This window comes from Rhopilema esculentum, chromosome 6, assembly GCF_057945365.1.
Source record: "Rhopilema esculentum isolate cy_ngs chromosome 6, ASM5794536v1, whole genome shotgun sequence".
In the NCBI taxonomy this organism is placed as follows: Eukaryota; Metazoa; Cnidaria; class Scyphozoa; order Rhizostomeae; family Rhizostomatidae; genus Rhopilema; species Rhopilema esculentum.
Window position 1 is genome coordinate 13,676,793 of NC_142820.1, and position 26,167 is coordinate 13,702,959.

The 26,167-nt window shown below is 36.0% G+C and overlaps 1 protein-coding gene across 1 annotated transcript; it reads right to left on the reverse strand.

Moving 5' to 3' along the window:
- Window positions 1-167: 167 nt before the first annotated feature.
- On the reverse strand, window positions 168-24,239 carry LOC135686043 (uncharacterized). Its single transcript, XM_065202191.2, has 38 exons — window positions 23,827-24,239; window positions 23,434-23,469; window positions 22,238-22,298; window positions 21,492-21,533; window positions 20,924-20,979; window positions 20,506-20,589; window positions 19,977-20,044; window positions 19,575-19,661; window positions 18,122-18,176; window positions 17,589-17,632; window positions 16,629-16,709; window positions 15,745-15,820; window positions 15,072-15,162; window positions 13,731-13,803; window positions 12,793-12,865; window positions 12,067-12,201; window positions 11,630-11,695; window positions 11,429-11,446; window positions 10,210-10,376; window positions 9,879-10,008; window positions 9,403-9,445; window positions 9,095-9,165; window positions 8,662-8,853; window positions 8,246-8,350; window positions 8,068-8,111; window positions 7,735-7,781; window positions 7,125-7,201; window positions 6,786-6,909; window positions 5,918-6,472; window positions 4,796-4,976; window positions 4,494-4,575; window positions 3,266-3,537; window positions 3,092-3,156; window positions 2,899-2,958; window positions 2,319-2,384; window positions 1,109-1,299; window positions 704-845; window positions 168-464 (listed from the first exon to the last, which is right to left on the reverse strand). Exons 1-38 carry the CDS (start codon window positions 23,941-23,943, stop codon window positions 454-456), a joined length of 3,888 nt encoding a protein of 1,295 aa, XP_065058263.2. The 5' UTR covers window positions 23,944-24,239; the 3' UTR covers window positions 168-453.
- Window positions 24,240-26,167: the final 1,928 nt, after the last annotated feature.

The following is a 26,167-nucleotide window of genomic DNA, read 5'->3' on the forward strand; positions in this document are numbered from 1 at the left end:
CGACGAGGGCTAAGAGTGTATGATTGGAGAACTTAAAAATTTGATTTGGCATTTGGAGAAATAGCCTAGATCTGAGACACGGTTTTCCAAAGGACAGATTTATACCCTGGTCAGTCAGATTCTATGGTGTTGTGATCATTTTACTCCAAGAAAAAATTTGCAACATATCCAATTGAGAAATTATTCATCATTCGAATTGTTATAAAAGACGAAGACGGACAGAAAAGTGTTTAAAGTACATAATGCTAATGATTGCTATATTGAGCGATTAATCTAGAGGAAAAGCAAGTTAGGTAGTATATGCTATTCACATTAATCGCAAAGCCGATCGGGCTTCATAATTCCAATTAAGTCAAGGTACGAGGAATTGTTCTTCAGACTTGAATACGCCTTGTGATTCGTGCGTGATGAGATTCGTTGCCATGACGACACAAGCTGAACAGCAATTAGCAGCTATTCGTTGTCTGAAAAAACAGCAAAAAATCAAATGTTTGCGTAACTGCAGATGTAATTTGCGTAATTGCGTAACTTAGTGACGACACAGAATGCCTAAAAATATTTATTGCACCTAAACAAATATTTGTGGACTGAATTTTGAAAAAGCAAAGTTGCTGCAGTTTCTAATCGTTATATTTTAAACGAATTTTGATGTTATCGATGCATAAACATTAGAAGATTCTTAACTTGCTACCTTCAGCATTACCTTCAAAATATGCGGCATCTGCTAGTACCAGATACAAGATCCTTTGGTATAAGTGCTCATTCTTTCCTTCTAGTAATTCAGACAATTCGGGATCCTTGCTTGGGTCAAAGTTCATATCATCATCTTCATTTTCTTGCATTGCCTGTCAACAGGAGAAACAAGGCTAAAATTGCAAGTCGTGAATATTTCAATAGGCACTAATTATCAAGAGTTGTGCAGTTCATTGCATTTAACAAGCACTGGCATCGCATGTAAATTCTGTTCATTTCAAACCAACTGAGAGCAACAATGTATCAAAAAATTCATTGTTTCAAATCATAACTCTTTTTGATTTACGTATGACCCTTAAAATGTGAAACATGTATCAGATCGTGTGTCCTGAGGCCAACTAGAGATTTCACCCACCTGTATATAACGATAAACTTTCAAAAATTTTTCTGTTCCAAGTTCGTCTTCTAACGATTTCCGAGATTCTTCTATTCGCTGAAAAAGGGTTTCTTTTGCTTTCGTTCTCTTGGCAGTTCTGGCAGCCTCTTTTTCGGGATCATTTGCCGTATTCGAGACTACATTATCACTATCATCATCCTCACCATCATCTGTAGAAAGAAACCAGCGTATTTCTAAGTCATAATGTGGCCCTTAAATGCATTCATTTCGAAACTCCAAGATGATGGCAGCTACGAAAACCGTTCAAGAACCATTCAGTGGAAAAACACATATACAATTTTTCAGCATAAAAATTTAAACATGAAAACTTTCAAACATTAAAAATTCAAGAGGCATCATTTTAGACAAACATTTTATGACAAATTCATGTCGTCGATTCTATCATTCTATGAAGAGCTTTCTTTACCCCTTTTGCATTCCTGATTATTCTACGTTCCTAATGACTCTCGACTCTAGCGTCATTGAAATATAATCATTCATCATCTAAGCAGCTGATTAATCAGCTTACAAAAACCTAGTAGCCGATTAATTGGAGAAATCCTGAATAATCTCCTTAAAAACTTTTAGAGCTATTTTACACAAATCTTTCCGTCTCCCTTCTCTTCCAATTTTAAAAAAAATTCAAGCTTCTGGATTAAAGGAAAGTGTAAATCGTGGTTTGTTTTGCACTCTATTTTTCTATATCTGGGGTAAAAACGTGGAGTGACTTACCAGAAAAATTAAATATTCTCCTTAAAAATATTTGTTTCAAAAATTAAAATTTCTCTCAATAAACTCTTTGGATGACTAATGATGTCTTGGGGATATGACTTTATTTTGAACTTTTTATTTGTGCTTGATCGTAAACGGTTTAAGGAAATTACTGTGGTTCTTGATAAATAAACTGAAATGTTTCCTATTACCGCTCTAAACATTAGGGGTCACTCGCTCCTTTTTAGTTTCATCACTATCCCGGTTCATTACTATGTGTTCGTCAATTTTATTGACTTCGTGCTATCAGTTTAGTTATAACTAGTACCTAATATTGTCGTATATTTTTCTAAATACTTATAAATTTCACAATTAATGGATTGTATGTATGAAGTGGATTCTAGAACAAAACAACTGAACTGCATCAGCTGAACTGAACTGAACGGTTTTGAGCTTTCCTCAAGAAAATGACATTTACCCGAATCCCATTCTTCGTCTGACTTTTTTGAAGCACTGGAGGAGCATCGTGTATCATCTTCTTCATCTACAATGTCAAGATATAAAAAATACATTTAGAAACACCTTCTCATACTGACTCGGGAGGTCAGACAATCAACTGTAACAATCAGTTATGAAGAATAAATGTGTATCAATCTTGAAGCCAAAGCAAGGATGATAAAATACCAAAGCAATGACAGGTTCAAAGGATGGACAATTAATAACGAACAATACAAAACATGATTTATAGGAGCAACCTCAGGATAGCAGTGGGTGGAGATGTCCTTTGGCTGAAAAAGTCTTACGTAATGCGGGAGTGTATATATAATGACTGTTTGATCAAAAAGAAAGCTTTGATTGAATGGCCTAATTTCGTATGTAGATCAAGACCCTTTCCACCAGACACACTGTTTTCTCATTGCCAAAACACAAGATAAAAAGCTTTAGAAAGTTAATGTTGAATGGCTCTAATTACGATGAAAATTGATTAACTTAAAACATTTTTTGGTCAAAAAGTTAACATAAGTATATGAGATCGGATGAAAATGAGACTAGCCTACCTTTAAGAATGGGACTTTCTCGAGGAAAAGCAACTTTAGTTGATGCGGGAGGAGTTGAATCTAAAATCAGTTCAAATAATGAAAATTCAGTCATTCACTTGGGTTCAGTCAGGTTGAGAATACAATAAGTCATAAAAATATGCATTAATAAGATTTAAAACAGGTAGACAGAAAGTGAGAAGATAAGTCTTACCCGTGCTACTTAGAACTCCTCTCATGGAATTAAGCATTTGTTCGTAATCTTCTAATTCTTCGTCGCTGGAAGACAGAGAAAGAAAATGTTTTCGAATGGCTCGTACTCGAAAAAGTTAGCCATGGATTAATCTATCGCAAAAGATAGAAGGAAGCTAACATTGTAGGTATCTACCTTCTATCATCATCATCATCATCCTCTTCGTCAAGATCGCCATCATCATCATCATCATCATTTTCATCATTGTCATTTTTATCATCATCATTGTCATTTTCATTATTGTTGTCAGCTCTAGGTGTAGTTTCATCTTCTACTTCACCCGCCCCGCTCTGATCATCATCAGCCTCGTTTTCATCTACATCATCCATGCTACCTCGACTCTCATTATTATCTGTTGACTTATCTTGCCTTTTAGAAATTTCAGGCATTGATACAGTGCGAAGAATCTACAAACAAGAAACAGGTAGGGATTTCAAAGCGATCTGCAAATGACGGAATCAAGACCACGAGACTTGGACCAGATCGGATCCAAAAGTATCCGGGTACTTATGGATCCGATCTCAGGCGTTTACACGGGATCCGATCCAAAACAATTTGCGTTTACACGGGATCCGCTCCAGACGAGATCTACAGACAATGCGCATCAGACGTTTTTCATGCAAACTGAGATTGAAGCAAACAGTCGAAACTGAACATGGGGGTGGTAAAGCCACTCACAATTTAACCTGAAAGAGCTGTTCACAAAAGATAAACTCACAAAGAAAATGAAAAAAAGGTTTGGGCATAATTCTAAGACTTCTGGATTTATCTTATTGTACTAATTTTCAAAACAGTAAGTCAAATTCGAGTTTTTTCTGACGCCAAACTCGAGGAATACATGTTCAAATTATTTTGAATTGGCAATTATTCTGTCTCACTTTCGAAGAAAAACAGCAAACGGATCCGATCTAGACCAGATCCAGAAGTATACGGATCCACCAGTTGCCGTGTAAACGCAAAGCCTATCCGTACTCTTTTGGATCCGAACCACTCTCGTGTAAACGGGTCCCAAGACACAGTGAAGGTGCCAAAATCTCACCTAATTTTGAAAGTAAAGAAAGCAACATTTGATAGAAAAAAACTTCATATACGAATTGAGTTGCATTTAGAGACCGGGTTGCTTGGTCTGCTGATGCTGGCAAGAGGCTCACAATAAAAATGGAGGTAAGCTCTACATGAAAATTGGAAGAACTCGCTCAAAGGCAATTTTAAGACAATGCATCTAATGTAAAATATACGTTGGAATTGAGTGATAATGAAAGCTTTAAAAACTTCCACAATCCAATGTCTCGATGAATGTGAAGCAGGTAGACGTAAATGGCACAAAATTTGAAAAAAGAAGAAAGAATAAAAAACTTGATACCTTGGCGGGAGAGTCGTATTTCCCGGTTTTCAAAGCATCAGAACGTGTTTGTAGAAGCGAAGCATTTGGTGTATGGAATGAGCTAAAACGAGCGAAAAACAGACTTAATCGACCTACTCCAGACCAGACGCACCAGAAACTTCAAAAAAGGCAGACAACCTGGCTCTGGACTATGCAATGGAAGGGACCTAGCCTTTGACTGATGTTTAGAGACTCTGCTACTTGCAAGTTAGGGTCCAAATAAAATTATTTATTCATTTTTATTTTTACAGCTAGTGTGTAATTAAATATAAAAAACCTACTCGTTATCAACTGAAACGTCTTCTAATTTCATATCCTCTGCGTTTTCGCTCCTTTCTTTCCGCGCAGTTTTGGTAAAAAGCTCTTCCTTAGCCGTTCCATATTCTACTTTTTTGTCTTCAGTTTCATTGCTTTCAGCTTTCCCATTACCATCGTCATGCTTCAAAATTGGCGGCGACATTGCTGCAAAAAACAACAATACTCTTAATCAAATCTACCTAATTGATTCAAACGTCGCACTTCTCATGTACTTAATTCTTGGTTAAAGGTCGGTACATGAAAAGTTCGACGTCTTAAACGGGCCTAAAAAATCTAAGCGGAAAAACCTTAAAGGACAAGTGACACACTTTTCACCCTATCTTTTCTTTTCATTAACTTATAGATCATCTTTTAGAAGTAAGTTTTTCCTGGTTTGGGACAAAAAATTCTAATCAGGGGGCGCAGGGGGCGCGATTTTGCTTTTTATCACGTGACCCTATGACGTACATTGTGATAACTCAGAATTTTCCTGTAATTGATAGAGAGTTTACGAAACACGACGCGTCAGGTCCAGACGAACTGTATTCGTTTACAAGCGTGTTGTAAACGTTAATATTGCACTCTATACCAGTAGCAGCAATAACAAATTATCACAATCTACGTCACGGTGTCACGTGATTCATTTCCCGCCATAATTTCAAATGGGTTTTTAAGTGGGAAAATGAAAACAGAAAGGAAAAATATTTCAACAACACTCTCATACAGCATTTTACTTCAAGTTAAAGGAAAAAAAATTTGGCGCCAAAAGCGTGTCACTTGTCCTTTAAATAACTGAGAAACATAATGATGCTTGTGTGAAAAAAGAAGTGACTATGTGGGGACAAAAGCATACATACGGTCAAATCAATGAAAAGTTAACAAACGGTGATGTTATTGCGACGTCATGAACCTTATGCGAATCAGCAGGAGAATTCAAAATCAGAAATAACTGTTGATAAAATGCTGCAACTTCTGATGGCTAAAAAGAGAACTGCTATTTCAAATAGATCTCACATTTTGGACACTAAAATCTACTTTTTACGGCACATAAACATTAAGACGTCTGAACCAGACCTTAAAGAATAAACAGTATAAACAGCACGAACCATTTGCATCCCAAGCAGCTCTAGCCTTGGGCTTCTCAGTTCCTTTGGTGTCATTTTCGATTACTGCAGTTAGCTCTTCAATGTCTTCATCATCGTCATCCTCTGTATCGAGAGTCTCTTTATTTTGAGAAGCAGATGAAACACCAACTGAACTCGGCTGTATTTTGTCAGTTTTGCCTCCTTTTTCTGCTCCCTCCTTTCTAGGCAGTACAATAGTCTCACCAACTTTTGCCTCTTTCACGCCCCCTCCCTTCGTTTGTGTGACGTCATCACCCTCATCAGAACCTGTTACTTGTTTCTTAGGCAATACGATTGTCTCTCCAATGGCTCTTGCTTTGGGTGGGCTCGACTGCTTCGATAAAACAATAGTTGTTCCTTTGCCTGGGCTTGCAAGATCTCTCGGGGGTAAAATTGTCTCAGGTGCAAGCGTTTTGTTCTCCAAAGCTGAGAGCACCTGCGTTTTACCCGCGGGTCCCCAGTTCTTACGATGCGGTGCAGTCTCTGGTCTGGACTCACGAGTAGCTGGTTTAAACACCGCATCCTTTACTGAAGTTACTATGGATACAATTCAGAAAACAGCAATAATTGCAAGTAATATTGTTTTTTCGTTTATCTTTTGTATCAAAGTGATTGAAAAGTGAGAATTTGAGACAGATACTGAATACACGTTGAAACTCAATTTAATTCAGGGTCATCCATGTTGCTTAAGCGTTAGCAAAACTGTGGCATTTATCATTTAATGTCTGACATTAAAGGCCTTTTTGAAACAATATGCAACTACATCGAATGGAATTAGGATGAGTCAACTGCCTTTCCTTGGCAGCCCTATTACTTTAAAAAAACAACAAGCATATAAAAGGTAACTGACCCTCCATCGCAGAGGCGGTTACTTCAAGGGGCAGAGCAGCTAAACCAAAATCCCTGGCATCATTCCAATGCTTTCTGTCGTTGATAATCTGCTCGCCTTTTTTGACCAAGTCTTGCAAATCACCCTGAAGTGCAAAAACATAACGCATTTCAAACTGGATATCATGCAATAAAAAGACTTGCAAAGAGAGGGGATGCTGTTGTGTGAAAGTGTAGAAGAGAGAAAATGTAGCACAAATTAAGATGTTTAAAAGATACCGGATAGTGCTTTGACTCACTGGAAGTTGGTCTGGCTAATGCATAATTACAGTGCTATGTCGAACGAGAAAAAAAATTTCACCTCAGAGCATGATCTAAATAACCTTGCAGCCGCCACTTGGTTCATTGCTGTTTCCAAGCCAACTGCAGCAGCAGCAACTTGAAAGAAAATATCAATTCTTAACCCTAACCGTGTAATTGCTAAACAAAAATATGTCATGGAGCTGCCATTTAACTCCACTGAAATGCTTTATAACCAGTTTAGTAGAGAAGCAACCAAACAATTCAGCTTATGCGATGAGAAAAATAAACATATTTGCGAGAAACAATGATTGGGAAACATGTTGCTGAAAATGAGCCGAAATTTCGGAATTGCTTAAAAATACTTTAGTAGAATATACTTCAGGACACACGTTGATAACAGCATGACATGCTGAAGTGTAAAATCCTGTATAAAGATTCGTATTATTATTATTATTACATTATCATTATTATTAATAAAAGGGAACATGATGTGAAAATAGACAGAGATATGGGACACCATGGAAGAAAAAGGGAAGAGAGACATTGTACCATTCTCAAATAAAAGTTAGGTGAGATATTTTCAGGGACACAAAAACAATTAGCAAAAATATACAATTTAGCAAACTGTTAAAGTACAATATACTATCAAGGTTTAACAATCAGCTTACTTTTTGGTTTATCATCTTTCGGCTTGTTCTGTTGGGCTGATATAGGTCTAAAATGAAAGCGGGAATAACCTTTGGTAAAAATTTCCCCATGTCCTACGAAGGCATAAACAATGATAACTCTAAAAAATAATCAAATCCTTAAGCTTGGGCCTAATTACTGTTGGAGAATACGTCGTTGGGAAACTGTCTAGCTAAATTCATAAGAATATAACAGATGAATATAAAACAAAATAAGCAGATGCCCTGATTTAAAAAACCAGTGATCATTAAGTTCAATAAATGCGTTAATTTGCGTGATATAAAAGCAAATTCTAGCACCGCTAATGAACTTACCGTTCATCATATGCACTTCTGATCACGTTATGTTGCTGTAGTCTCTAAAAATGAAACAAAATCGAAGCAATTTAAAATGTATTCACATCAAGTCAAGTCATGCAACAAAACATGAAACTCCCTGAACAAGCACGCTTTTCATATTTCAAAAGAAATGTCAAAAACATTGAAATCAAACCTGCTTCTCTCTTTCACTTCTCTCATCTTCCAGTCTCTGCTGCAGAACTTTGCGGCGTTTATTCAGCTCGTCCTTTAAGGCTACCGCCCGCTGATCAGCTTGGGCCTAATGAAACAAAAACAAAAGTATGGGTAAAACAAAGGCAAAGAGTAAATAGATAATTCCGTATATATTAAGTGTATCTTACCGGTTGTAACTTTGATTTTCCTGTAAATAACGTTAAATTCTGAGAAAATTGCTGAAAAATTTTCAGTAAAGAAAGCTCAAAACGAGTATTGAATTGAATAAAGTTAAATTTCAGAAAAGTTTGTCACAGGAAAAGTTATCAAAACACTGGGCAGATGCGAATGTCTAAGAAAAAGCATTCAGTTAGAGAAAATAGCTTTGCATGAGAAAAAATGGTTTTATGTTTTTACCTTCAGTGCAGCAATTTTTTGTCTCCTTGCCTCAGGATCAAAACGAGGATCTAATGCAGCAGCACCAGGTCCCTGTTCCTGGCGTTTATTAACAGGCAAAGGAGGTTTGTATGCATTCTGGTTATGATTTTGCAATGCCTTTCTCTCAATGTAATTTTGTCGACGAATTTTTTCCAGTTGATCCAGGTACACCTGAGGTAAATTTTAGCTTCAAAATGAACGAAATTTTGCAAAAGAAAGAGAAAATGTTAACGAAGTTGAAGCAAGAAAGCTATAAATTGCTAACCTCTTGCCCAAAATTGCTAAAACTTAGAAAGATAGCTTAAAAATGGTTGCTATAAAAAAATGGCTGCTATCGTAGCCGTCCATCTTCCCGATCGGAATTCTAAGTATCCTCCAACTCAATTAGAAATGAAGAAAATGTTTAGGCTACCTGCTCCTCCCGATTGCGCCCTTCATTCGCAGGGGCTGCCACAACCGCTGCTTTGGGGGCATTGCTGTCGCCTAACACAGAGAGAGACAAAATTGAGAAATAGGATCTAAGTACGATCCAAACTAGCTTTACAATAGTGGTTTTCAATCTATGTAGTTAATTTATAACATGAAGTGCACAATGGAAGTACAATGTAAAGTTCGGAAAACAGTTTCATAGAAGACAGCTCAAATGTTTCGAGCAAAAATGTATATAGCAAAAAATGTACTGCAAGAACGTAGTGGAGTCTGTATAACATAAATTGTAACCTTGTCTTGGGGCACTCTCTGGACGTTTTTGTTGCTGTGCAGGCTATTAAAAAAGCGTAAGATTATAATCTCAAAACACAAAGTTTTTATCTTTGTCATATAAATAACGGATGCCGCACAAACTCCAGCGTTATCTTATTTTTATTCTTTGCTTGCAGTCTAAGTAAAAACAACCTCAGGGAAGTGCTTTTAAAAACTGTTAAATCCTAACTTGAAACAATTCGTGATTCATTTGATTAACTCCGAATAACTGATTCCATAGAATTGCGAAAGAAAACATAAACTTGGAAATATGATATTAGCAAGGCACTCGCATGATCTAAATAATCATAGTTTTTGAGGGACTTGCAAACAAAAAGCAACTCCTTTTCCCCAACTGCATTGATGCAATAAGGTGAAGCCATGCAGGGGTCTGGTACCCATAAACATCTTAACTATACTGCCCCCCCCCCTATTCACAATACCACCAAACTTACATAAGATGGTTTTTCATAAGAAGGTTTGTAATCGTAGCTCCCCCTGACTTTGTTTTCTGCCGCTTCCCTTTTTCTTTGTTTGAACTCCTCAACAAGTCGGGCTCGTTCTGCTGCATCAGCAGCCGTAGCTCTGGCGAAAAAGAAATCGTTATTGAAGTGTTAAAGGTTAAAGCACGAATAAAGGTTAAAGCACCAAAGCTTGAGCTCACAGACAACGATTGAGAAACCAAGGTTCAATAAATAGCAAAGAAGAATGTTATGCAGATAATAAAATGCAGCTTTGACTCACTAGCCTATTGCAGAAATCAATTAAAAGTTTGATTTATCTTACTTTTGTTCTCGTGCCTCTTTTGCTGCCACATAAGCCTCGAACGGACGTTCACGTGCTGAAATGGGACGTTGTTCTGGTACATTTTGCCAGTTGCGGTTGTCATTTTGCTCTCCAGCGTTTCCCTGATCCTTTGGCTTGTATTTATCCATCGGATTCTGTTGCTTGTTCTAAGAAATAAATTCATTATAAACAACAGAAAAAAGGAAAAACAAAGATTCGGATTCATAAATTCATTGGATCACGAATACTGAGTGATAACGACCAGCATGCGACCACTAATGAACCCGAAAGAATATTTCCTTTCGTCTTCGTATTCATTCATTTTATTCATCTACAGTAAAAGCTCTTTTAAGCACCCTCTCTATTAAACCCCCCTCTCTATTAAGTCCCCCCTCTTTAGCCTTTGATGTCAAACATAGAAAACATGCGCATTTAGTGGGTCTCTTGACGGGTGTGATGATGAAAAGATCGTGTGATGGTGACGTTGATGAAGAGGAGGACCTTATAATTGATTAATTAAACTTTCGAAGCTGTAAGCAAAGTTTTTTTACGAACATTTGTATGACATTTTCATAATAGAGGGCCAAGGGCATTTTAAAAACAGTTTTTGCTTCAAATTTTTAATAAGCCCTCTCGCTCTAATAGGCCCCCCTCTCTCTTAAGCCCCCCTCTAGGACTGAAAAGACAAATAAGCCCCCCGGGGGCTTAATAGAGCATTTATGGTATTTGTTAATGTTAAATGTTTATTGCGTCGACAAAATTGCCATTTTTTATCGAAATAAGTTGCAATCAAAACTCCAAAAATTTTAATAGGAAACGAAACGATTGATAACAAAAACAGGGTTTTTAGAGTCGAAGAATGAAGAAATTTCTATCGTCCCTCGGGAAAAGTCGCTCGATTGGAATTCGAAATATTTGCAGATTCATGTTCTCTTAATTTGCTTCTAGCGAAATCTCGTTGAGCCACAATAGGCATAAATTTCGGGCATTGCCCAGGATTCTAGAGAAGACAAACTTGAAGCGGCTAAATGAACCTAGCCTAAAGCGGTTTAGATTCACTAACAGACGATAACACAATGAGGATGTGAGCTGTTACAAGCATATTGTTTTTTGGTCATTACAAAATGCTAAAAGTGAAATATCAATATGTGATTAAGGAATATTTTTATAGGTAATTGAGAGACACATTTCAATCTGAGTTAAAGTTTCGATACATTACCTGACTTTGGGGCTTTTTCTACAAAAAAGAAAGAAAGAGTTAATTTGCAAATTAACTATTTCTTAAGCCAAGACGAAAAGACGAAAAGCAAAGAAAGATAACGGGATAACACAAATTGGGGCATTTCTATCTTATTTCAGCCAGTACACTGTATTTAATATGACTGGAATTTAGAAAAAAATTTATAAACTAGAAACATACATTTTTGTCATCTTCCGACAGTAAATTTTTCCAGCCAGCCTCTCTTGCGCGGTACATCCTCTCAGCCTAAGAAAATGAAGAATTCACGGAAATACAAAAAAGGAAATGAAAAACAAAGGGAAATTCTGGAACTAGATAGTTTGATCTAAGTTAATAATACGGAGGAGATAAAATTTTCTTTCACTTTTATCACTTTCAAAATATAGACACTAAGCCGACTGAAAGCGTTAAATTATTAAAGTTACAACAAAAATGGCCTGAATCAGCAGAAGATGATCAGAGGAAACAGTATGACTAAATGTCATAAAACTAATCTGGCGTACAAGGTTACCTCGGAGCTTATTGAAAGCGAGGCATGCTGCAACTGATTTCTATTTCATTCGATGCTTGCTGGAATTTGATGTCACAAGCAAGAAACGCGATGTTGTTTTGCTTACCTGCTGCTTTTCGTGGCGCTTCTTCTGAATGTTTTTCAAATATTCTTGATAATCACGTTCCTGGTTTTCAACAAGGTTTCGTCTCCTTTTCTCTCTGGCTTCCATTTCTTTCCGTCTTTCTGCCGATTTGTTTTGCTGGAAAAAAACATTGAAAGGGTGCTACAAGCACAGCAAAAATTTAGGAATAGTAATAATAATTTTTAACTTAGCATGCATCCATTCCCTTTCACCTGCAAACAATGTTACCTGAAAGCAAAAAAGGCATCATTCGCTGGCAAACTTTTATCTCACGATTGGTTTGATGCTTTGCTTTGCAAAAACAATGCATTTGAGTGGAAGGGGAGGGGTTCGGTCCCATTAAAACATTGAAAATAAATAACACCGCAAAATACTGGTGAAATGTGTAGGTGTTTAAAATAATTTTTACGGGAATCATAAATGTTTTTAAAATATTCAATATTAAAAGATGAAATATCTAAAAAATAGGATAAAACATAATATAATATTACAAACTTGTATAAAATTCCTTCAAACAGGAAAATAGCAAGTATTGTATTAAGAATGACAATCAAAACGCTCTCTCATAATAATAGGCTGCACTGACAAAATTCGGCAAATTGTTTGCACTGAGGGCTTCTTAAAATCTTAAGTGTCTAAAGCTGCATGCAAAATTACAGTAATGTTTTCAATGAGGGAGCTCAGCTGATATTCAATTGTTAGGGATACCTCGATTGCTCCTCCAGGGCGTCTTCCAGCACTCGGGGGTCTTTTCTGCTGATTGTTATAGCTAACGGGCTTTCTGCAACGGCAAAATACATATATGAATAATTCACACGACAAAATATATATTTTTCTTTTTCGTGGAACTACATAGCGTCAAGGCGATGACGAACAAGACAGGTAAGCAATTATTAAAGAGACTGTTAGTAAAACAAGAAAAACAAAAGGTTTTCGTGCTGTGCATCTTCAAATTTCTCAAGAGTGAGAGCCTTATTTTTGGTTGCAAGTTCCAGTTATAAAAGTCGATTGCATCCTTATGAAATGACGCATATAACATTGATATGTAAGGTTTCTAAATGCAAGGAAAATAGCCTTATGATGCCTCCCGATGTTAACATTAAAATCTGGACCTTTGAAATATTTAGTCGAAGAATTATAAAAAACATTAAATGTTACTTGTGGTCTACAAAAAACAATAGATCAAGCGCTAGTCTTAATCAACTCTCAAACAAATAAATGGCAGTTTCATATTAAAAAAATATCGTTCTGAAAGTAGAATAATATCGTTATAAATCTTGTGCATGTGTGTTATGTTACAAAGGTTTTGGTTAAAGACCTCTATTTTCTTCAGAATTTTCAATGAAACAATGAACACTGTTTTTCGTGGTGGCATTGGGTGTCAAACTTGCGTATCTAATGGGGAATGAACGTCCCGAAGTACGACCCGCGGTATGTTTCGCGTTTTATCTGGCGCCAGTTGAGTACATCTTGTACTCGTATTTGTGTGGCCAAAACAACTGCTTTAATACAAAATACTGTTACATATATAAATGTAAAATGCTGCAGAAAATTAATGATGAGCCTTTGCATCGCAAGTCTAGCTAATTGAAATAAGACCAAAGGTACCCGAAAGGGGTTTTCTAATTTCAAACAAATAAACTTACTTTACTGGTTGCTTGGCAACACTGACGCCATAAACCTGCGCGATTGGGTTGCTTGGTTTCCTTGCCTCTGAAACTAGAGACATTTGAAACGTTAAGTCTGCTTTGCACAAAATTTGATTTGGTTTTTCAAAAAGCTGTGGACGCAAAACCTTTGCAAGCCACTGATAGGTGTGTCCAAATCTGGTTTAAGAAAAAATGAGCGGCAGATTTTGGCTCATTGATACTGTACAGCTTTAATACAAAAGGCAAGCTGTAAAACATTCAAGTGGAAGCTGAAGCGATAAGTGTTATTTGAAAGGATCAAACCAAGCAAAAACAAATGAAAGAGACTTAAAAACTGACTGTTACAAAAAAAACTTTACAACCAAAGACAAAATTTCCTGGTGAATAGACAGAAAATAACTTGATTTAACCAAGCAAATCAGGAACTTTAACTTAGCATTCTAATCCTAATCAGAGACAACAGTTTTCAACATTCTTTATCACACATAGTGGTTTCTTTGACAATAAGCCGCTTGCAGAAATTTAAAAATCTGTGAGATTATTTCAAGTAGCTGGAAAAGGAATTCAGGATGCAATGTAATATATCTTGTAGAAACAACAGAATCTGTAAGATAGACCGCGAGTGTATTTTTCCAACAAATACCGACGGAGCACTTTAATCTCATTTAATCACTGTTACAAATCCTTTTCATAATTTTCCTTGTGGAAATAATCAGAATAAAACATTAGCATTAAAAAAGTATTGAGCAATCTTCCTTAAAAGGTATTGCATCACCTCAAAGTGGCGCTTGTTTGGCAATGAATATTGTAAACTGTTGACCGGAATGGCGGTGCATTTTCATTCTGGATGGTGAATGGCCTTTCATTTTATTCATACCTCTCTGAAAACTGCCTTGCAGTGCAATGGAATATTCTCTTTTCTCAAACATCAATTTTTAAGTAGCCCACTTCTCGGTCTTTCCCCTCTTAACCATTCTCGCTAAAACCCTATCAATTTTTACAGCTGTTATGAAGCCGCATCCAGCTTGCTCATCAATCTTTCGAAATGGCATTTCACTTCCCAGAAATATTTTATAGTTCTTTATTTGATAATTCTTCTACTGTTAGGCACGGTTTCTGCTTTAAAATTGTCTGCGTATTCAATTCATTTATCATGTTTTTTTGTCGCATTACTTGGAATTTAAAAACCCCGTCAAAATTTGTTATCTAATACGCGTATTCATAATTTATGTCTAGATATCGTCGAAAAGTAGCGAAAACAGTCGCTATTTTGTGCAAGGTGTTTTTGAAAAGCTAGTGTATATTGTAATCGATTAAAGTCCAACAAAAGTAAGGCACCTGCGGAGACTGGTCTTGATGGTGGTTGTTTCGGAGGAGCACCAAACTTCTCTTTGTGGATAACGGTATGACTGAACTCGTCTTCTAATACCTGAGCAAAAACATTTTCTTCAAAACTGAGATACACAAACGATTTAGAGAAGAATAAGCAGTTAGCAATGTAATGTCATTTTTGAGTGGCAAGCAAGTAAAAACAAAAAATATAGCAGTGTGTGACAGAAAGGTTTTTTTATTTCACGTTATAGAATGTACTGCGCTTATTTCAGGTAATAAGACAAAACAAAATGCAAGAAGAAAATCAACGAATTTAAAACTTGATGCTCCTTGCAAAGCTGCATGGCTAAAAATATCGTGAGAATGATTATATACTTGAAATGTTGAGCTTAAAGCCTAATCTTGTCAGAGACATTTTTGAGCGCGCGCTCGAAGCGTTCAAACCTATGCATGCATACATTGGGAATAATAAAGGTCGCTGCGATCAGTTTCCTGTTCGCTCGCAAGAATTTGAGAGTAGGTCTCTTTCCTACACCCAGGCGCTCACGCAAGAACTCAGCCAATGAAATCTAGTAATTTAGTGCTTCGAGCGCGCGCTCAAAAATGTCTCTGACGATGTTAGGCTTAACGGAAGTTTGCTTAAATAGAAGTTACAAGGCCAACTTGGAATAAATCTCACTTCGGGAGAAAGGTATTTCTTTATTCGTTCCTGGATCAGTGGGTTTTTTAAGATTCGGTTTACTGACGGCCTCTCCCTGCAAAGAAAATGTTGAAGAAAAATTATTCCATACAATTGTCTCTTATAAAAATCTACCTAATTAAAATCCATGTTTATAATCTCAAACTTTCTAACTAAAAGGCTCTTCCAATGAAATGAAAAAGGACGGGGTCTTGGATTGAAATATAAATGACGGGGGGTATCAATTGGTAGAAGAGAAGGAAAAATTTAGCCTCAAGATAAGGAAAAGAAGGAACCATTGTTGGGCATCGCTGAAAAGAAGGTACGGCAGAAATGAGAAACGAAAAAGAAACTTTATGCAGACAAATAACAAAAAGGAATCCTTGCAACGTAAAATTTCTATAAAACTGCTCTACATTGTCGCTGAACCATAAAAAATTTACAGAGGAAACTTGAGCATGTGAAGTTATTGATTTCTTCTCGCTATTGATCAATATGCGACAGACAGACCGGACACAATGGTCAGCTGACACATCAATACAAACCAACATGTTTTTCGAGGTAAACTTTCATGAAATTTGCTACTTGATTTTAAAGTACAATTCCAAAATATATCTTATAATACTATTACCATTTAGTACTTGATATTTTAGGCTTCTTGGCTATTTTTATCCGTACTTCACAGGAACTAAGCTTGGATAACAAACGTTGTTTTTAAAGAAATTCGTCTAAACTTTCATTGCTCATAATAACGAATGCACCAAAAAACGACTTTTTATATCTTTTTCAACTCAGCTTCAGCCCTACTTCATTACTCAATCAAGAGAACTGAACAAAAACAATCTTTCACACTTTCAACCATGATTTGTAAAGCTCGATCTTACATTGGGCTTCTCTTAAAACAGTGAGCCACCAGAGACCTCAAGGCTGGTGTGTATCTGTTTGGAATCGGTGGGTAATTGCCTCTGAAAAACCAACAGAATCAGAAATGTTAGACACAAGTAACGTATGTTGTATGGGAGCCTGACACATGCAGAAATAAAATACAAGATATATTAAGCTTGAAGTTGTCATATGGACAGCAAGTAACGCAGAGTTATATTTTTCATATCCATAAGTATCTTATCATATTCATAAATGCGACTGCTATAAAAAATCTAGCATTCTGTTGACCTCTTATAGACAAGTTCGAAAGAGATTCAATAATCTAAACAAGAAGCTTTAAAAAGAGAATTCATCTAGAAAATTGTTTCCTACAAAGGGAATATTAAATGGGAAGTCAATAATTGTTTCTTTTGCAATGTATGAAAGAATGTTAGTGATAAGATACCACAGCAATAATGTAAACATTATCATACAAGGAAGGGTTAAAGAAAGGGTGAAATTGGAGCAATATGATATATATTAACAAAAAAGAATCAAATCACAAACCAGACCCATGTGCGAAAGTACAAATTTATAAGCTTACAAGCGATTTCAAATAGCGCGAGCTTTGCTACAACGATATACAATATTCCGTAAAAACTGAGAAGGAATAATTAAAACAGTTGGCTAGCGATTAATCGATGGCCAGTGATTAAAAGATGGCTGACGAGTAGCTTATCGGGAAACAGCGACGAAAAAAAGGAATGAAATGAATTATTGATTAGCCAATGTTCATTCCCATACTCACTTGGTTCTGCACCAGACTGGCAGAAGAAAAGCTAATCTGGTAGGTTCGCTATTGCATAAGGTGATAAAGCGAGGTGTAGGCGGGCGTAGGAAGGCGGGCGTAGGTAGGCGTAGGCAGGTAATTTCAAGTACAGATACAGAAATTATAGCGCTGCGTAAGAAAATGATTTCACCTTATGATTTTCAGCACAAGATTCTTCATATTGCCAGCCTCAAACTGTAATGAGAAGAAGCCGTTCTGCTACGAAAATTCGTCGCCTCTCATTCACAGTTACTCTGTTTAAAAAACTATGCACAAGGTCAGAGTATTTAAGAAGCCCTCTCTGGGAATCGAACTACAACAACTTCTGAGTGAGTCGACCATGGGTCAAAAAGGTGAATTAAAAAATTCTCTTTATGCTTAGTGCCCGACAAAATGTATTCTCAATTACACAACCAACAATGTAAAACAAAGACAGAAAATGGTTTATTTTTTACCTCTAAGTGATACAATTTTGGATGGTTAAAAGAAAGAAATACACTAACTACTAACTTGGTTGCATTTCGCGATCAAATGTCATCTTTCTTAAGTGACAATGAAACTAAAATCGTTATACATGTCTATACTACGGATTATTTGAGAAGCAACTTGAATCTTGTGAAGTTTACTTATTCAGTTCAATTTATAAGGCAATTAATGCAGAAATCGCAGAAGCTTGACACTTACCGCATGCTTCAGTGTGCATAATTCATACAATACACAACCAAGACTCCAAATATCACTAGAAGAAAATCATCACGATGCCTTCAACTCAATTGCATTTTGCTTATGATTGATCTTGATTATGCATAAAATATTTTCACTAATGAGAAACTGCTTTAAGAAAATAATCATAACAGAGAATGAAATTTGTCAAGAAATCATCGATTAGAGTGGTCCAAATCTCATGCTAAGCACGGGTTTTCAAACGGCAACCGCAGAAGCAAAAATGCTGCAGTAGCATAAGACTTCCTCAAAATAATTCGCAATGACTGCCTTTAAAAACTCAGCCAAAGAGTTATTTTCGCACTTGGCTCTTTCGAAAGATCCTAATTTTGCAATAGAGTTGCAAAGTGATGACATCGTAAAATTCTATTTTCACAGGGTTTTTTACCACATAACCTAAAAGAACACAACTGATTACCTATAATTATGTAAAATCAGCTAGATCTGCGTGAGATATGGCCAAGTGAGTACAGGTTCTACCTGAACTTACTGAACTCACAAGAATACAAGAATATATGCAAAACTACAAATTGTCACCACCAAAATCATTAAGGAAGATGTACGCTTTGACCGCTCAAATGTTGTCAACACATTTGACTTGCCTAGAAACTCAATTTAGCAATATCTGGTGAACGAAAACGCTTTTCCCTCTCTCTTCTTATGTGTGTCCTTCCTACTGTTGCCTTTGTTATTCCTACCTATACAAGCGGGTACCCTTGTGCCATACGCAAGCATCTAAAGCCGCTCTTACACGGTCAGACTTTATCGAATTCGATAGAATCTGACCGTGTAACAGGAGAAGTCGAATGTCGAAAGCCATCATCAGATTGTCGAATTCGATTTTTCAAGAATCGAACGTGCTCTATTCCATTCGACAAATCGAAAGTTGAATGGATGACATTCTTGCTCGCCAACGCTGCTACGTCATCCGAATTACCATGTTCTGTATTGTTTCAGACTGTTTGCAATCATTTTAAAGAAAAAATGGAGTGAATCCAGCCAAAGAACAACAAAAAGGAAGAAACAGAATTATTCATTGCTAAATACTCATGTGTCTTAGCTCAATTCTCGGCAGCATTATGTCTTAGCTCAATGAAGAAGCGCAGTCTTAAGCCGCTCTTACACGGTCAGATTCTGTCGAATTCGATAAAGTCTGACCGTGTAAGAGCGGCTAAAGACTGCGCTTCTTCATTGAGCTAAGACATAATGCTGCCGAGAACCCAACTTTTCATGCAAATTTTTACCCCCAGTCGTCTGTACTGGCATTAATCAAGATCTGCGGCAATTACTTGAAACCATAGAGAGACTTGGGCAAACCCAAGTTGTTATTCATCACTTTCGGCCTCTCCTCAACATCACTGGCAAAAGAAATAGCAACAAATACATACATACAGCGAAAGGAAAACAAACTTGCCTCTTATTGTTGTACGGTCGATTTTCACATATTTCTGGAGATAAATAATAAGGAGTGCCGATGCATGTTCTTGCCAACTCTACGGTGCTGGGATGAAACATAGTGATATCAACATACTACATTTATATGTGTGGATAAAAGCAAAGTCAAATGATATGAGCAAAGTAAAAATGAAGCAATTAACAGTGGTCAAAAGACAAGTAAAACACAATACAGCTTTACAGGAAACACAAATTAACAAAGCTACAAGTGGATTTAATAACATTTGAGAATAAAGAATACGATAACAGAAAGGAAAACAACTAGTAACATATAAATTCATAGAACAGAAACAAGAATCTTATTGATTAACCGTCAAAATTGAACAGTGCATGCAAGCTACGAAAAAACAAAAATGCAAACCTTTTAAGGACTCTCGCAATTCCAAAATCTCCAAGTTTCACAATGCCATGTCGCGTCAGAAATATATTCTGCAATAAAATAAATAGAAGGGATAAATAGACAGAAGGATTTCAAGTCAAAAGAATAGAAAGAGAATTTGCAGAAAAAATGGTCTAGATTTTACATAAATGAATGAGGATTCTTGATGGACCATATGTTGCAAGATTAACATGTGATGAGATTTGATATCTAGATAATAATTTTCTCATTGTCATATTCATACATCTTCAACTTTTTTAATCTAAATGAAGATTTGAATTCATTGAATTGAATCTAATAGAACTCATTTGAATTCTAAATAAAGGAAAATTTGTTAATCTAATTGATGCATAACATGGCAACCCGTTTCCTAATTAAATAAAATCGCACCCTGAATAAGGAGGGAAGCCCCCTCCCCCATCAGACATTATTTAAACTTTGTGCTGGAAAGCTGATTCAGAGTCGATCTCTAACACAAAAACAAAGTTAACCTTGTAATTCAACTGCTAACCTGGGATTTAAGGTCCCTGTGTAAAACCTTCCTGTCATGAATATGCTTCAAAGCCAGACATATTTGTACAAAGTAGTCCAAGACCTGAAAAAGAAGAATGCAAATACCCTAAACCATTTTACAGAACTAGCAATGAAGCTGAACAACACAAACACAGACAATCCATGCCAGTGTTGCACTTCATACTCAAATGCAAACTAGAGACTTGTCTTCCTGAGATAATATTGCAAAGTATGTACAATCACAATTGTATCCAAAAAACACATTTACTGTATTTGAGTCACTGATAGTAATTCCAGCAGTAAAAGTTTGCCATCAAAAACACTTTAAGCAACTTTTAGTCATTAATTGCCATTGACAGAAGTATGTCAGTTATGATTCAAGGAAGAAAAGCTGGAAAAAACTGAAGCATACAAACCTGATTTTCTCCAAAGTTAACTCCTCTTTGTGACACAATTTTTTGATACAAATCCCCTAAAATGTAAAAGTAATACTTAACTTAAAAGCAAAGGAGAATCTTATCAAATCTTAATTTCAAACTAAATACACTTAGTGAGAAAATGTATTGCACAGGCTGAATCAGAAATGGCGGCATTGCAGCAAAGTATTTTAGCGAACCAAAATTCAAGTGATCATAGCAAGTTTCATATAAGTTGTAAGATGACTTTTCAACTGGAATATGTTGGAAAATTTATCAAGGTTTGATGTTGAAAATAGTAAATGCAATAAAAACTCTTGATTTTTGCCTATTTCTCTTAAATTTTCTCTCTTAATATGAAATCTTAAATTCAGACTAAAAATAATGAAAGAAGCTAATAAAAAAGAAGGCCTATAGAAAAGGCACAAAACATTAAAAAAGTTTACTAAAGTTTACAGGCCCAAAAAGGGTGATAAATGATAAAAATAGGTGATGAAAATAGATTGGCAACCAGTCAGCAAAGCGGGTCTTTTGATACTTTAATTGCAATAGTAAGGATAAATGGTACCTCCTTCACAATAGTCCATGACAATATACAGATTTCCCATAGCTGAAATGTGAGGATTTTGTAACTATTATAAAAAATATAAATACAGCAAAACATGAGCTCAAAGGAATGATTTACATAAACTTAAACCTTGGTAATCTTTAAATGCAGAAGCAATGATAAGTAGTAGCTTTGTACGGTGGTCAGCATTCTTTGTTTCTATGCAGAAGGTTTCATGTTCTTGTCCACATAGACAATCCATAAAATTACTACTTCCACTCAAAGGGACTTGGGATTATGCCTTATAGTTTGGTATTCAATGTGAACATTGCTGACAATTATTATGTGTGGTATTGGGAAGGCAGCAAGTTATAATATGTACACATGATGCCTAGTAGTATCAATGTCAACCTAAGAAAATAAATGTTTGTATTACTATTGCCTCATGAGCTTAAAATGGAATGGCATTGATATGACAAGCAGTTTGTCCCTTGAAATGCTTTCCAATCACATGTTTCATGCCTTTTATCAATCAAACAACTCTTTAAATAATTTTAAGTTCACCAAAGCTTTAAATAATTTTAAGTTCACCAAAGCCAAGTTTCCAGATATTCTTAAAAAGGCCTAATTTCTGAGCTTTTTAAGAATTGTACCAGTGGTTAATGCAAATCATGATGTTTCTTTCTAAAGACAAATACATGTTTTTTGTTGTTAGACCTATTCCGCCACAAAATTTACATATTACAAAACGTTCTAATCAAACATACATTCAAATGACTCCTGGTACAACACGATGTTTGGGTGCTTCAGCTGTGACAACAATTTAACCTAAAACAAAAGGTAAATAATTGGGTTCTTTTAAATGTTAATGCATTGGCATCCTCTGAATGCCTTTTAAATTGGAAAACTCTTTTAAAGTTCAGAAGATTCATAGATTTATTCCATCATTGCCAGTACAAAATGGACAAACAATACAAAATTGTACAGCAGACTCTCCCTGTGTAGCTGTATGTCATAATTTTAAAAGAGTTATGTAACAAAAACTAAAAATGACATTGGAGTCTTTATTCCCCCAAAGAAAAATCAACAAAAATTCAGTTGACAATACATTCAATGACATGGAAAATTTGATCAGACTTAGGTGTATGATTCTATTAACAGAGGGATAATAAAGTTCCATAGTAATGATATCAAAATGAATTCTAGAATTTTTTGTCTTTAGACCCCAAAACCTAAAAAAGGGTAATGAAATTCCCTTAAATAAACAGAATCAAATGAACATATTCCAAAATTTTCCTTTTTCCCTAACAAATCACAGTTATATATTTGATCTCTGTCTAGAACTGGGAAATTGCTTGAAAGCACAGAGGGAGAATCAGTCAACAAGTCAACCATGAATTTGCTAAAACATATAAATCCCCTGTTCAAACTTTTGGTGCACAAAACATCAGTTGGTTGTAACAACACCAACAGCATTAGACTTATCCAGCCCTTTCCCACCCCAAAATTAATTTCAAATGATTTATTAAATTAATTATTTTTTTATCACATGCCGATTTTGATATGTTTGATTTTGCAGACGCATCAATGCGACCAATGGTACATTATCAGCTGCGACTTGCAAGCGGAAGCATTTGAGCTGTGAGCAACGATGCCCATATATACATTACTATAGTATGATATATGAATTTCTTGATATTTTGGGTCACTAGAGGTGCAAGCACAAGGAGTCTAGCATGGCTGCTAGCATATGCAAGTTTTCCGGCCCAGTCAGACAGTGTTGAGGTTTTTCACCCTCTCTTAAGTTCAATATTGGAATCTCTGCTAATAAAATGCACACTTCAACTTTTATTTGGGGGAGGATTGTGGATGCTAGACTACATATATGCATGCTTATAAGTTCAAAAGACATTTTTCTTGACCGGCATGACCAAGATTGCAGACAAATTTCTTTGTAATTCACCTCCTTTTTTGATTCTTCCTTTTCTCTTGAACTCATCTAAAAAATGAAGTTAAATTTAAAAAAAACACATCTATAAAAAACAATATTTTTGTCTAGTTTTCAGGTTTGCAGGGATTCTGCCATTATAACATAGTTGCAAGTGGGACGTTTCAATAATTTGGTCAAAATATTTGGTTTGCAAGACTAACATTGTTCTTGCAAACATTGTAATTTCAAGACTAACATTGTAATTTCTTGCAATTATTGGAAACCTGCTGGACAGGCCTGCTACTGAAATTAATTGGAATAAAAAATTAGATAAATTACTAACAAAGGCACTTAAAAAGGTAAAAGTTTTTATCATTAAGATAGGCCTAATAAATAAATTGTGCAAAATATTCTCTCGGCACGCACCTTTCCTATGGCTATTTCCTTGACAACACAATGTCGGCCGTCAGCCCTTCTTCTCACAAGCAAGGCTTTTCCGAAAGATCCTTCACCGATTTTCTTTACCCTCTCGTACCTTTCCATTTTGATGCAAATATCACAAACTGATACGATGATATATGTTTCTTGAAATCTTCGTGTTCAGACCCAAGATCTGCCTAGTTACCAAAAATAGCGTCTATTCTTCTCTGTGCATTAAGATGGTTCGTCCAAATCAGCTTTACAGAAATAATAATTGTAATTCTTTAAATGCAAAAAGCTTAAACTCGCTTGAACAAACTATTAAAATAGTCCTAGCCCATCAAAACTTTGTAAACAAATTTCATACATAATGCATCGCTGGAATTGGCGCTCTGAGGCCAGTCTGTGTCAAATTTCAAAACCCTAGTAGAAACGAGGCTAGAATATTTGACGGAAAAAGACTCAGAATTCAGATTTCTTAAAAACTTGCAAATTCAGATTAAAGCTCAAATTTATTTTGATTCAGCAACGTTTTCAATAAGCTCATAATCATCTTTATCATAAGAAAAGAAAATGACAAAGTTCTGCAAAATTCTAACTGAAAAAACCCATTTGAAAACTGGCCGTGCGCCTTAATTTTACATAGTACTACTTAGTCAAATCATTCCAAATATACACTGGCAGACTGTATCAAAGAGTAAGCGGGAATCCACTATTTTGTAAAACAAGTTTATGAAACATTGTTAATCAAAGTATTTAAACAGGCAAGGTTATTTGAGGAGTCGAAATATTTGCCCTCAAGGACAGACTATTTCATTTTATCTGTATGGTAAAACTTGATTTTCCCCGGAATTGTTGTCTGATCTGATGATTGCATGAAGTGTGGACATTTTAACAAAAAGCACCTTTAAGAGTTTGGCAGGGGGCTAGGGCTGTCGTGAAAAAGCTGTAGGGGCAGTGTGTGTATTTCACTGCAGTTAGCAGAAAAAGAGGAGACATTTCATGCTAAAGACCTTTTCTTAAGGTACCTCAAAGTAAAAACGTTGGGTAAGGACCAAAGGTAAGCAGAGAATCTATTTCCTTATGCAGATCTAAGGTAACTTGAAAGGAAGAGTGGCGTGTTTGATAGGTTCATTGTTCTTGACCAATCAGGGGTCGTTAACCTCACTTTCTGGCAAAATATTTGTTGCAACTCTTCTAGCCAAAAAGAGTAAAACTGTTCTGTTAAAAACCTTAGCACGCAGGACATTAATGATTTGCTTGAAAAAGTAAATTGGGTCCTGCGCTTGGTGCTAGACAAAGTCAATGCAATGCTTCAGGAATTTCGTCATTTCGACATGATCTAGGAATAAGTCACTAGTTCTCTCGGCTTGGAAAATGTTTGTTCAGAAAAGTGTCTGTATATTTAAAAATGATTTGGATTGGCAATGTAGAGTTCGAAAGCTCTGTACACATCCTCGTTTAGCTATAAGGTCTGATCACAATTGTCAAGTCAGCTTTCAAACAAAAATGGAACTGATTGACTTCATCGATTCTTCTAAAATTGATGGTTAAGAAACATTTCCTAAATCTTTTCCTAAAGGCAAGTGCTACTTTCAGGAACTTATTTCAGCTGATGTGCCACAAGGACAAATCTCAGGTCCACTCTTTCTTAAATACATCATTGGCTTGCCAGAAGGCCGGCCTCACAGGTTCACGTTTGGAGCAGCACCTTGCAGATGATTCAGTACTTATCTCTAGTAATTCTTATACGGATGCCTCCACATTTAATTTTAACTACAATCTTAATCATATTCAAGTTTGGGTTTATCAATTGAAAATGAATTTAAAACCTGGCTCAACCAGAATCATCTAAAACCATCGGTTAATTTATCGAGCTGATCCCTCCAAAATCATCCATCAAATCACTTTCAAGAACCTCCCGCCAATCTTTGTAGACCTCAGGTCATCTTGAAATAAGTCATAATTTTCCGCCCATATCAATAAAAGAAATTCTCGGCAAAGCATATAGAGAAATAGTTTTCATCTCCTTTCTCTCTTGATGTCCCGCTCCTCTGTCGGGGTCTTGCAGAAGTTTTTTTACAAGGTCCATTCTGAATGGTCAAATCAAAAAATCTAATTTGCATGAAGTTATTTTAGGAGTAATTTCTAAAGAGAAAAATGCAAAAAACCTATTAACGTAATGCATGACTCATTCACATATTACAAACCCTATATCATTGAGTGACACACTCTGTAGCAATGTCGCAATAGCCTGTGTCCCAGACCCCTAACTTAAAAGTAGAGGTCTCTACTTTCAAGTTAGGGGTCTGGAGCACAGGCTATGTCTCAAGCGTCACAGTACTGA